Source organism: Microcaecilia unicolor, chromosome 3, assembly GCF_901765095.1.
Source record: "Microcaecilia unicolor chromosome 3, aMicUni1.1, whole genome shotgun sequence".
Classification (NCBI taxonomy): Eukaryota; Metazoa; Chordata; class Amphibia; order Gymnophiona; family Siphonopidae; genus Microcaecilia; species Microcaecilia unicolor.
In genome coordinates this window covers 474,874,814-474,888,864 of record NC_044033.1, presented here as the reverse complement: position 1 = coordinate 474,888,864, position 14,051 = coordinate 474,874,814, and the positions used below count along the sequence as shown (strand labels likewise).

At 40.6% G+C, this 14,051-nt stretch overlaps 1 protein-coding gene across 1 annotated transcript in view; it reads left to right on the top strand.

The window, feature by feature from the left end:
• The window catches only part of COL9A1 (collagen type IX alpha 1 chain), a 285,908-nt gene that overhangs the window by 222,653 nt on the left and 49,204 nt on the right, over positions 1 to 14,051 (top strand). Inside the window, exons 29-32 of the mRNA XM_030199004.1 lie at positions 5,466 to 5,519; positions 6,338 to 6,409; positions 11,267 to 11,302; positions 11,427 to 11,471. Of these exons, the coding sequence (XP_030054864.1) occupies positions 5,466 to 5,519; positions 6,338 to 6,409; positions 11,267 to 11,302; positions 11,427 to 11,471 (207 nt within the window). The remainder of the gene's footprint in view (positions 1 to 5,465; positions 5,520 to 6,337; positions 6,410 to 11,266; positions 11,303 to 11,426; positions 11,472 to 14,051) is intronic.

Sequence of the window (14,051 nt, the reverse complement as noted above, 5' to 3'; positions counted from 1 at the left end):
GAAAAGAATTGGACTTTTCTTCCCATTTACTAAATTTCGATCACTTGTACAAATGTTAGTTATATCACAACTGGATTACTGCAACTCAGTTTATTTAGGGAACAAGGAGTCTATCATCAAAAACTAACTACCCTAAATACAGCTGCTAGACTCGTATTCAAAGCTTCAAAATTCGATAGGGCTTCTCCACTACTATCTAAATTACATTGGATTTCAGTTAAAGCTAGAATCATCTTTAAAACATGTACATTCATATACAAAATTATCTATGGTATGAGCCCTAATTACATAATGGAACTGATAGATCTGTCAGCCTGCAATGCGTCTACTAGATCAAGAAATCTCATGCTACATTTTCTTAGTTATAAAAACATCAAATATAAATCGATATTGAGCAGAGGTTTCTCACATATAGATTCAAAATGGTGGAACTCCATCCCCAGTGAGATAAGAGGTATTACTAATTACCTAATATTTCACAAATTCCTCAAGTCATTCTTTTTCAATAAATTTTTGCATTAGTTAGACAATGAACTAAACAGAAAATGTTATGACTTCTCAATCTACTTATCTAATATAAAAGGTCTTTTGTTGTTACTGTTTTCATTTCACTTGAAGCAATATATTGTATGTATTTCTAGTATTAATTATTGTAAGTCACATAGAACTGAATAATTAGAATTTGGATTATGTGGGATGCAAGCACAAATAAATAAATATCCACAGCATGTAAGTAGCAGCTTTCGCAAAGTTGTTATTTACACACATATACCCATTGTATACTAGATTTTACATGTGTAAATGGCACCTAACCTTTCTAAAATGACCATCTTTGTGGTTTCATCCACACTTAAATCTAAACAAGGTTCTACATAAATTTCGTATGCACACTTTTTTGTATGAGACGGAGGAAAAAGCCTCGAGCAAACTCCTGGACTCAACAAACAGTTTTCAAGGAGTTGGACTTCCTCATCATCCGCAAAAAATCCTCCTGGGGCTCTTAATAATTCATTTCTATATTTCAAACTCGGTATAAATTCAAACTTAGCTTTGTAGTCTTGGTCTTAATACATTTCTCCAAAAGTTGACCGTGATCAATGGCAGCTTTTCGAATTGCCCTTTCTGCATCAGGATCACAGGCCAATTAATCTGGAATCGAAGCAAAAATAATTAGGTATTGAGTGATGAAATGATTCCCCCTCTTATTCCTCATATTTACTTAAGTGTGCTTACCTCCGCTCAATCTAGCCGGTGGAAGCTACTAAGACGCCCTTCTTTGAAAATGACGGGTTCTTAAAGGATTGTGGACGTCACACGTCATTCTTACGTTGTATTTTAAGTTAACTACCATAAATCTTCTTCGAGTGCGACCCTTAAATTTTTAATTTTTTAATGGGCCTTTAAACAAATTACTCCTATGTTGCAGGGGACGCAATCTAAAAGAGTTACTGGGCCCGTCTAAATTTTTAGATGAACAGTCTACTGCATTGATTTTTGAAGGGCATAAAAAGTGTAATGCCTGTGTGATGTGTGATTTGATGATAGAAACTACAAGCTTCACACACCCAACCACTAGAGAGACATATAAATTGAAGATAAATACTACATGCAAATCAGATTTTGTTATCTATTGCATTATTTGTCCGTGCAACAAAAGTTATGTTGGTCAAACTTCACGGACCCTTTTTGTTAGACTAGTGGAACATAAAAGTGCAATTAAAACTGTAAAAAGTACTTCTCCTTTAGCACTACATTGTGAAGAATACCAGCATCGGTTCAACACTCTTCGATGTCTAGTATTACAACAAATCACTGGGCAGAGTGAGTCTGTAAGGCGTTGGACCCTGTTACAAAATGAACAGAGATGGATTTTCAAATTAAAATCTTCTGTTCCAACCAGTCTTAATTCAAAAATTGAATGGATCCATTTTCTTTGATTTATCAACATAGGAGTAATTTGTTTAAAGGTCCATTAAAAAATTGAAAAATTAAAAATTTAAGAGTCGCACTCGAAGAAGATTTATGGTAGTTAACTTAAAACACAACGTAACATCCGCAATCCTTTAAGAACCCGCCATTTTCAAGGAAGGGCATCTTAGTAGCTTCCGCCGGCTAGATTGAGCGGAGGTAAGCACACTTAAGTAAATATGAGGAATAAGAACCATTTCATCACTCAATACTTAATTATTTTTGCTTCAATTCCAGATTAATTGGCCTGTGATCCTGATGCAGAAAGGACAATTCGAAATGCTGGCTGCTGTTGATCATGGTCAACTTTTGGAGAAATGTACTAAGACCAAGTCTACAAAGCTAAATTTGAATTTATACCAAGTTTGAGAGTTTGAAATATAGAAACAAATTATTAAGAGCCCCAGGAGGTGTTTTGCTGATGATGAGGGAGTCCAACTCCTTGAAAACTGTTTGTTGAGTCCAGGAGTTTTCTCAAGGCTTTTTCCTCCTTCTCATACAAAAAGTGTGCATATGAAATTTATTTAGAACCTTGTTTAGATGTAAGTGTGGATGTAATCAATAAGAAGGCTCAGTCCCCCACTGAATTGTAAAGTTGAGTTTGAGAACACCTTTGTGGTTTGACATGGGAATGAAGGGGAAAGGTACTGGCTGTGAACTAAACAGGGGATCTTGTGTGCTCTGACACCCAAGGTGGGAGAGTAGAAGTGATAGGTTCTTTTATGTCTTATCAGTGGTCACACTCTAGCCTTAACAAATACAAGGTAGAGTGGATGAGCCTACTGATCAATTTTTGCCTTCATCTACATTGCTTCTATAAACCTTATCACAGGAGGTTAGCTGTGATTTTTCTTTCTCTTATTTTCACATCTCCCTCCTACCTGCCTTGTTTGCTGAAACATTTTTTCTCCCTTGTCGATATAAGGTAGAAGTTACACAGCAACTAAATTGATCTCTTGTGTTCATGTGGTACAGATAGAGGTTAAAGTCTCAGTAGTAAGATTAGTAGAGTTTGACTCCTGTATTTGTGCTTCCACTGTTCAGCTACCTGCTGAACCATGTATTTAATAGCATGCAGTGTGTGAATGTAGGTCTATGACTAAGAAAGTAGCAGTGCGTAGAAATGAAAGTTGACATTTTGACTTATTTACTAATCCTCTCATCAGAATGAAACATTTTTGACAGATTATAATAGATTAGAGCGTGGTGATTATACATTTGAACGCCTCGGTGATAGGAATTTTGTTTACATGTCCTTTCAACATTTTGCTTTAAGAATGTAATACCTTCTGTAATGATCTGAGCATTCTGGCATAAAACACATAAAAATGCAAGTATTTAGCAGTGTTGATATCACAGAATTGATTGTGTCAGTTATAGGATCGAGGAAATGGGTTCATAACACTCCAGAATTTTAATCAGAATGATACAGATTTAGTAACAACCTAATTTATGTGTTTAAAAAATTCCTTATTAATTCAAAATAAAGGAACTGAGACCTACATATTCATTGTTTTAGTAGGATTAGGACTTAAACGTCTTTGTCTGTGGTGGGGAATGTGAAGAAGGAAAGAGAAGAGAGAATTTTCAGAGAATCATGATTGAGAGATACCACAGATGTCTACTGTGGTGCTGTGAATGAAGCCTTAAAGGGTTTGTCATTGTCTTGTATTATATGACAGGAGTGAACATATTCATTGTTTCAACAGACTTAGGGGTCCTTTTACCAAGGTACGAGAAAAAGGGCCCTGTGCTAGTGGTGGAGGCCATTTTCCCCATGCACCAGGGCCCTTTATACCGCAGCAGGTAAAAAAGCCCCCAGACACACATGACCATGTGGTAAGAGAACTCTTCCATTGAGGTGGCGATAAGGGCTCCTGCGGTACCTCGGAGGGGAAGAGGGCAGAACTACAATATGGATAGGAAAGGGGGGAGGGGAAGGAAGTGTTTTAAGATTGTACAGTTAGTTAGATTCATTATTCGTGGTCAATGAGTAGAGAATTTTGAGTATGCATGGAAAATTAGGACTATGCGTTCTTCTCTTGACCATATTCCTTCCCTTCTATTTATGCTGATCTACTGTAAAACCCAGTGCTTTTAACTGGAAGAGTGGGCATATGAAACACACAGTATGAACATATGGGGGAAGGGAGATGTAAGTCTTAGAACATAAGAACATAAGAGTAGCCATACTGGGTCAGACCAATGTCCATCTATCACAGTATCCTGTTTTCCAAACAGTAGCCAAGCCAGGTCACAAGTAAACCTGGCAGAAACCCAAATCATGGCAACACTCCATACTACAAATCCCAGGGCAAACAGTTGCTTCCCATGTCTGTCTCAATAGCAGACTATGGACTTTTCCTCCAGGAATATGTGCAAACCTTTTTTAAACCCAGATACACTAACCGCTGTTACCACCTCCTCCAGCAAAGAATTCCAGAACTTAACTATTCGTTGAGTGAAAAAAATATTTCCTCCTATTTGTTTTAAAAGTATTTCCATGTAACTTCCTCAAGTCAATTTACTTCCACTCATTCTACACCACTCAGGATTTTGTAGACTTCAATCATATCTCCCTTCATCCGTCTCTTTTCTCTGTCCTTATGCTGCTGGCTACAGATGTTGGTTTGTAGTGGCCTGTGGGGTAAAGGAGAGAAATTGTCTTATTTTGTTTGGATTTAGCTCACATCAGCCACTGCAGGGCTTAAAGCACTTGCCTTTTCAGATTCTCCACTTTCACTCACTAGACCAAAATAGGGTAGAAGAGTGCAGGCAGTACTGCTAAAGTGGCACACCAAACACAAGGGAAGGATGATTAACTGGGATTATGCTTTCATAGCCTGGATTTTTGTTTAGTCTTCTTAACCTGAATCAAATTCAGCTTGGATGATGTGGATTTCTAAGTGAATCATATTGAATTGTATTGCAAGTTTCTTTAGGTTTTTGATGGGGCAGAGTGTACACTTACTTGGCAGACAGGGAGACTTCCTCATACTCTAATGCAGTTCTTTCCCTTAACATGTGACTCCTTGCAGCAATCTTAAAACTTTGAGATACCAACTGAGGGTGCAACTGACAAATCCCTTCCTTCAGGTTCCAGGCACTGGAGCTAAAAAGAATCAAAGCTGAGTCAGATCATGGCTTGGTGAGGCCTCTTGAGCTACTGAGATATGATCCGACAAGTGCAGAGCTGACTTTAGTTTGGAAAATTTAGATTCAGGCCACAACTTCCCCATTGTTCAGCCTTGACATGGAAAGAGAGGTAGCACTTATAGCTCTTTCCATGTCTATCTGGGCTGGCCTTTATCTGCTGTGCATCGTGTTGGACAAGTGAGCAAACTATTTATGTTTATGTATACATATACCTTTGTAATCAAATGACTATATTATCATCAAAATGAACTGCAAAACATATATTTATGAAGCTAGTATGTATTACCCATAAGTATATTCTCAGTTTCAGGCTTTAACAATATTCTTCTGTTTTGTTAAAGGGGGATAGAGGTGAATCAGGTCCTATTGGCCCTCCAGGACCACCTGGGAAAGTGGTAAGCACTTTACTTGCACTAAATTTACTTTTCCATAGTTTATTATGCTCCAGTGTGGAATCAGTATCCAGTGAGCCATTTGTTATAAGGGAAAAGGAAATGGGACTTGATATACCACCTTTCTGAGGTTTTTGCAACTACATTCAAAACAGTTTACATATATTCAGGTACTTATTTTGTACCAGGGGCAATGGAGGGTTAAGTGACTTGGCCAGAGTCACAAGGAGCTGCAGTGGGAATTAAACTCAGTTCCCCAGGATCAAAGTCCACTGCACTAACCACTAGGCTACTCCTCCACTATAAGGAAATTAGGTTAAGACAAAACAAACACAAGGTTAGAGTTCCTATGAGAAATGCATGAAATAGTCATGATGCAATGTGAAGTTTGTGGAAGTTTCTCCATGTACATACTGTTAAAATGTGTTTGCATTGTAGTTCTTAAAGATAAAGTATATAAGAAGCATTATACAGAGGGAGCAGGATTAAATGAAGGCTTGAGCTTAGCCCCAGCTCTATGGAACTGTGAAGCAGCAACATGAATAGCCCTTTAGTGCTGTAAACCCTATTTACACAGTAATAGTGGATTGAAATTTTAATAAGCCTGGACTGAATGGGACCACTGTTAAAGAGGAATGCAGACCCATGGAGAGCACAAATATACAAGGAAGCAGAAGAAAAGCCAGTAGCAGCTGCAGAGCTCCACTAGCAGTAACTGAACTTCTCAGTTTATGGATTGCTTCCTAGTATGCCTTTCACAGGCCCCTTTTATTCTCTGTAGTGCATATGCTAACACTTTTCACTGTGTGTTTGCTTTGTAGGGTCCTATAGGTGACCCAGGATTTTTGGGTTTGCCTGGCCCTCATGGCCTGCCTGGAGTTAAAGGTTATAGGGTAAGTTCATAAATTCTACTTAAAGAAAGTATTTCTCCCACTGATTTTATTTATGCACGTACTCCCGGATTCTATATAGCATGTCTAGAGAGCCGTGCCAAAATCCAGGTGTATTCTATAATAACGTGCATAACTTAATTGGCTTAACAAGCTAATCAGCATTGATAACAGTACTTAACAAGCAATAATAAGCACTAATTAATAATAATTGGAATGTACATACACAACTCACTAAGCATATTCTTTAATGAACTGCACCTAAATTCTAATGTGTGCAGTTCAAAAGGGGCGTGGTTATGGGTGGTTCAAAATTTACATGCGTAGTTATAGAATATGGCCCAGTGTGCGTAAATCCACGTGCAGGGATTTACGTCTCGTTTTTGTCGGTGTAAATATTGGCCCTTTGTTTTAGGCACTGGGATATCAACTAAGCATTTTTTATATTCTGCGCCTAAATCTAGGTACTGCTTATAGAATACACTTATTCACTACTAGAACCAGGACAACTGCTAACTAACTAATAACTACTAATTTCTCAATACCAAACTTTCTGAAAGTATATATTGAAATATTTTTTGACTGGTTTTTTGAAAGAGTACCCTCAGAATTTTCCATAATTCGGCAATTAGTAGTAACTGTTGCCCAGTGGTAACAGTTACTACTAATTGCCTAATTGTGGAAAATTCTGAGGGTACTCTTTCAAAAAAACAGTCAAAAATATTGAGAAATTACTAGTTATTAGTCTAGGTAGCAGTTGTCCTGGTTCTAGTAGTGAACAATTGACATTTTTTACCAGAGACTGTGGGATCTTTGTTTGCGTTATAGAATACACTTAGGCAGAAATGTTTACCGTGTCGGCGTACCTCAGGGTTCTATTCTTGGTCCCCTCCTCTTTTCTATCTACACTTCTTCCCTTGGTTCATTAATCTCATCCCATGGCTTTTCCTACCATCTCTATGCTGATGACTCCCAAATCTACCTTTCTACCCCTGATATCTCACCTTGCATCCAAACCAAAGTTTCAGCGTGCTTGTCTGACATTGCTGTCTGGATGTCTCAACGCCACCTGAAATTAAATATGACCAAAACCGAGCTTCTCATTTTCCCCCCCAAACCCACCTCCCCGCTCCCCCCGTTTTCTATTTCTGTTGATGGCTCTCTCATTCTCCCTGTATCCTCAGCTCGAAACCTTGGGGTCATCTTTGACTCTTCTCTCTCCTTCTCTGCTCATATCCAGCAGACCGCCAAGACCTGTCGTTTCTTTCTTTACAACATCCGTAAAATCCGCCCCTTTCTTTCCGAGCACTCTACCAAAACCCTCATCCACACCCTTGTCACCTCTCGTTTAGACTACTGCAATCTGCTTCTTGCTGGCCTCCCACTTAGTCACCTCTCCCCTCTCCAGTCGGTTCAAAACTCTGCTGCCCGTCTCATCTTCCGCCAGGGTCGCTTTACTCATACTACCCCTCTCCTCAAGACCCTTCACTGGCTCCCTATCCGTTTTCGCATCCTGTTCAAACTTCTTCTACTAACCTATAAATGTATTCACTCTGCTGCTCCCCAGTATCTCTCCACACTCGTCCTTCCCTACACCCCTTCCCGTGCACTCCGCTCCATGGATAAATCCTTCTTATCTGTTCCCTTCTCCACTACTGCCAACTCCAGACTTCGCGCCTTCTGTCTCGCTGCACCCTACGCCTGGAATAAACTTCCTGAGCCCCTACGTCTTGCCCCATCCTTGGCCACCTTTAAATCTAGACTGAAAGCCCACCTCTTTAACATTGCTTTTGACTCGTAACCACTTGTAACCACTCGCCTCCACCTAGCCTCCTCTCTTCCTTCCCGTTCACATTAATTGATTTGATTTGCTTACTTTATTTATTTTTGTCTATTAGATTGTAAGCTCTTTGAGCAGGGACTGTCTTTCTTCTATGTTTGTGCAGCGCTGCGTATGCCTTGTAGCGCTATAGAAATGCTAAATAGTAGTAGTAGTAGTAGTAGGCGCTTTATATAGAATCTGGCCCTTACTCCTTCATTCTATATCAGGTTACTAAAATTTAAGTACTATCTCCCCAATACTATAAATGTCACCAAAATTTCTATGCACGAATTTGGGTGTGCATAATTTAATTGAATAACAAGCTAATTAGTGCCAATAATTGGCATTTTAGCAAGCTATCATTGTCAATAATTAGATTTAATTGCCATTTACGCATGTAACTTTAGGCACCGGATCCATATCTAAATTTTATGCATGATCTGAAAAAGGGGACGTGGATATGGGAGAATCATAGGCAGAACAGGGGTGTTCTTAAAATTAACGCACATTGTTATAGAATAGAGAGGGTATGTGCCTAATGTAGGTACATATATTTGTACCATGTTTCAGTTGGTGCAAATGGTCGTGCCTAAAGTTAGGTGCGATTATAAACTCTAGTCTATAAACTGCACCTAACTTTAAGTACGGCTTATAGAATAGCACTTTTTTTGGTGCCATATATAGCATTCACCCCAATTGCACATTAACGCACATAAATAGCAATGTATTAACATTCTTGAATGGCTTAGGGGCCCTTTTACTGAGCTGCGTAAGAGTCTATATGCGCCCAACGCACGCCAAAATGGTGTTACTGCCCAGTTACCACGTGGCTCTTGCAGTAATTTAATTTTTGGTGCACGTCAACACACGCTGAAAAAATCATTTTTATTTTCAGACACGCGTATCGGACATGCACCAAGTGGCATTTGACACACATAGGTCATTACAGCCCGGTTACTGCGTGACACTTTACCGCTAGGTCAATGGCTGGCTGTAAGGTCACAGACCCAAAATGGACGCGTGGCAATTTTGATTTTGCCACACATCCATTTTCGGCAAAAATTTTAAAAAGCCTTTTTTACAAGTTCTGAAAAATGGATCAGTGTGCACCCAAAACCTGCGCCTACATTACCACAAGCCATTTTCAGCGCACCTTAGTAAAAGAACCCTTAGTGCATAAATGCAAGAGGGGTATTCACAGGGGAGATGCAGGAGCAGGGCCAGTATTTATGCACTTAACTTTCAGAATACTGTATTCACATGAATGTCACATTTAGGTGCTAATGTTTATGCCAGCCATAGACCTGGCAGTAATTGTTAGCGCATAATATAGGTGTGTTGCTGCAGACTTACGTGCAGGGGCATAATTGAAAGGGGCGTCCATGTTTCCTGAGGACGTCCTCGCAGAACTTCCCGGCAAAGGGGCGGGGAAACCCGTATTATCGAAACAAGATGGGCGTCCATCTTTTGTTTCGATAATAAGGTCGGGGACGCCCAAATCGTGAAATTTAGGTCAACCTTAGAGATGGTCGTCCTTAGAGATGGTCATCCTCGATTTTCGGCGATAATGGAAACCAAGGACGCCCATCTCAGAAATGACCAAATGCAAGCCCTTTGGTCGTGGGAGGAGCCAGCATTCGTAGTGCACTGGTCTCCCTGACGTGCCAAGACACCAACCGGGCTCCCACCTTTCTTCCAAAGTATACATATTGAGATCTTTGAGGGATCCATTTACTAAACTGCGATAAAAGGATGTTTTCAACGTGCACTGAGGCCCCCTTTTACTGCAGTGGGTAAAAAGCTGTCTTTATTTCTCAAAAAGAAATGGCTGTGCAGTAAGTGAACCACTTACCGTGCGGCCATTTTTGAGGAACACATACCGCAACCCATTGAGGTGGCGGTAAGGGCTCCCATGCTAACCCAGTGGTAACCGGGCTGTGGTCACTGCCGAGTAAACGCTGAGGGTGGGAACTACTACCGGGCTCCTGTAGATCCAGTGAGGTTGTCCCACACATGGCCATGTTTCAACTAGAAAAAAGAACTTTGTCGTGGACAATACCAGGTCCTCAGCCTTCAAGACTAAGCAAACTGTTTTGTGTTGTATAACAAGCCGTTCTTTGAGAAGCTTCTTATATACAGCAAAAAAAGTATGCTCTCACCCGAAGCCCAAAAGATGGGATGCTGTATTCTACAATCTACAGCCTTCAGATCAACTTCTCAGTGGTCCTAAGTTTTATATGGCTTGAAGCAGGCATAAATGGCAATGGGAATATGTTATGGGATTCTCTTGTACTGCCATTCTAAAATACGGAATACACCTATAACTTTGCCCAAACTATGACCAGAATGCTCCATGGATAAATCCTTCTTCTGTTCCCTTCTCCACTACTGCCAACTCCAGACTTTGCGCCTTCTGTCTCGCTGCACCCTACGCCTGGAATAAACTTCCTGAGCCCCTACGTCTTGCCCCATCCTTGGCCACCTTTAAATCTAGACTGAAAGCCCACCTCTTTAACATTGCTTTTGACTCGTAACCACTCGCCTCCACCTACCTTCCTGTACATATTAATTGATTTGTTTTGCTTACTTTATTTTTGTCTATTAGATTGTAAGCTCTTTGAGCAGGGACTGTCTTTCTTCTATGTTTGTGCAGTGCTGCGTATGCCTTGTAGCACTATAGAAATGCTAAATAGTAGTAGTAGTAGTAATGCATCTCTGTGTGCTGCCAGCATATGTGTATGTAGCGCATTTTCTAAAATCACTACTTATGTGTCTGTGTTGATTTACATGTATAAATCAGTATCTAACCCTTCTGAAATCATGTATATTATATGCCAATTACATGTTTTGTGATGGGGAAATGAGTACATCAGGGCAGCAGCACACACAGTCACATCAGATTCTGGGTACACAGTAGTTTTAAGCAAAATGCTGCTCCCATTCAGTTCCATTTCACATATTGCTCAAATACTCTGGAAATTCATTTAAAATACCCGCTTTTGAAATATTATTTTTTCTCTTTGTCGTTTTCTGTTTAGGGTGGGGTAGGGGAGCCAGGCCCCAAAGGGGAACAGGTAAGGTTTTTTTTTCTTCTCTAGAGATGCATGTGACTATTATATTGACTGACTGTTGAGCTTCCTGGAAATATGAAGCATGTTAGGAAGAAGTAGGAATTTTACAATTTCATTGTTTATTTAGGGTGACACTGGGGCAGAAGGAATTCCTGGAGAAAGAGGAGACCAAGTAAGATGTTTGTTTATATTATTTTTCATATTCCTATCCATTCATCACTTGAATTAGATAAATTTCCATTTGATTGTGAAACGTCTGTTGCTGAAAGTTGATCCAAAGCAAAAGAAGCTGTGTCAATAATTGATCTACTTATAATACTCCTATTGTTATAACACAGATCCCAATTTTCTTGGACTTCAGTCTCTCTTCTCCCTCACCAAGGATCCTCTGAAGTCTGTTTCATGTTTTCTTGAATTCTGTTACTGTTTTTTCTGTTCTCTGCATTGGATGGCTCTTCCTTATGCCCACCATATTTTCTGTGAAGAAATGTATATTTTTTATTGTTCCTGAATCTAGCCCACTCCAGCTTCATACCCACGAACCACAGGTCTGAGCACACCAGTTATATTTTCCAGATAACCTTAATGAATATATGTGAAATAAATTTCATACACTGCTTTCAATATATACAGATCTGTCTCTTGCATATTCATATAAATATAGAAAATGATGGAAGACAAAGATCACATGGGCTACCCAGTCTGCCCATCCACATTAACTACTAAGCTCTGTAATCCTTTCCTTTCCTTCAGAGATCTTCTATGCTCCTATGCTTTCTTAATTCATTTACTGTTCTTGTCTTCACCATGTCCACTTGGAGGCTGTTCCATACATTCATCACTGTTTCCATAAAGAAATGTTTCTTTAGATTCTACCTTGTCTAATTTCTTTCACCTTCATGCTATGACCCCTTGTCCCAGAGCCTTCCATCTATTGAAAGAGGCCCACCTCCTGTGCATTTATATAAAGATTTAAATGAATCTATATCATATCTTCCATGTCCTACCTTTCCTCCAGGGTATACATATTTTGATTGTCCCCTTATGATTACTCATGAGTGTGTACCCCCTTCCACCCTCATCCTGCAACCCCCATGTTCTAGAGCTTCATTTCCATTGGAAGAGACCCACATTGATGAAGCAATTCCATAAAGTGGACACCTACTTGTAGGTGCCACATATGAACTTAAATCATTAGAATACCAGCATATATATGCATATATGTGCACGATACACCACCTAAGCTGTATTCTATAACTATTTGCATATTTTCATTTCTGAGATTTTTATACATTGTTGAACTTCCAACTTCAGAACAATTTGCACTACACTCAGGTTATAATCCCTCCCCCTTTTCCAGCACCCCTCCCTCGACCCAAGAATACATTGGGGATTACCCATGATTAAATATTTATTTATTTGTTAACAGTAACTTGTTATACTGCCTTTACTAACTTGTAGACCTAGGTGGTTTACAATCTAAATAAGACATACATGGAGAAAAGGAAAAAGGAACTACAATAAATTGAAAGGAAAGAAGTCAACATTCATTCCAGATAAAGTAAAAGGATACCCAAAAGAATGGGCTAGAGGTAGGGAGTAAAGGGGAATTAGGGAACTCTTTGGCAAGGAGGGGAACATAGTAACATAGAGGGGCATCATTGAATGGCGCCGGCCATCTATATGGCCGGCGCCGCAAAGAGCAGTCCCGAACCGTATTATCAAAAAAGATGGCCAGCCATCTTTCATTTCAATAATACGGTTAAGGCCGGCCAAATGTCAGAGATGGCCGGGTTTGAGATGGCTGGCATCGGTTTTCGCCGATAATGGAAACCGATGCCGGCCATCTCAAACCCGGCCAAATCCAAGGCATTTGGTCTTGGGAGGGGCCAGCATTTGTAGTGCACTGGCCCCCCTCACATGCCAGGACACCAACCGGGCACCCTAGGGGGCACTGCAGTGGACTTCAAAAATTGCTCCCAGGTGCATTCCTCCCTTACCTTGTGTGCTGAGCCCCCCAAATCCCAATCCCCACAACTGTACACCACTACCATAGGCCTTAGGGATGAAGGGGGGCACCTACGTGTGGGTACAGTGGGTTTTGGGGGGGGGGGGTTGGAGGGCTCCCATTTACCACCACAAGTGTAACAGGTAGGAGGGGGCTTGGGTCCACCTGCCTGAGGTTCACTGCACCCACTGAAAACTACTCCTGGGACCTGCATACTGCTGTCATGGAGCTGGGTATGACATTTGAGACTGGCAAAAAAATATTTTTTATTTTTATTTTTTTGGGTGGGAATGGGTTGGTGACCACTGGGGGAGTAAGGGGAGGTCATCCCCCATTCCCTCTGGTGGTCATCTGGTCAGTTGGGGCACCTTTTTGAGGCTTGATCGTGAACAAAAAGGGACCAAGTAAAGTCGGCCAAATGTTCGTCAGGGCCGGCTTTCTTTTTTCCATTATCGGGCGAAGCCAGCCATCTCTTAACCCCGCCCCCGCCCCGCCTTCTGTACCCTGCCAACATACCCCCTTGAAGTTTGGCCGGCGATGGACTGCAGTTCAGGCCGGCCAAAATCGGCTTTCGATTATACCGATTTCGCCGGACTTGAGAGATGGCCGGCCATCTCCCGATTTGTGTCGGAAGATGGCCGCCCTTCTCTTGCGAAAATTAGCAGGATAGTAACATAGTAGATGACGGCAGAGAACGACCTGCATGGTCCATTCAGTCTGCCCAACAAGATAAATTTATGTGTG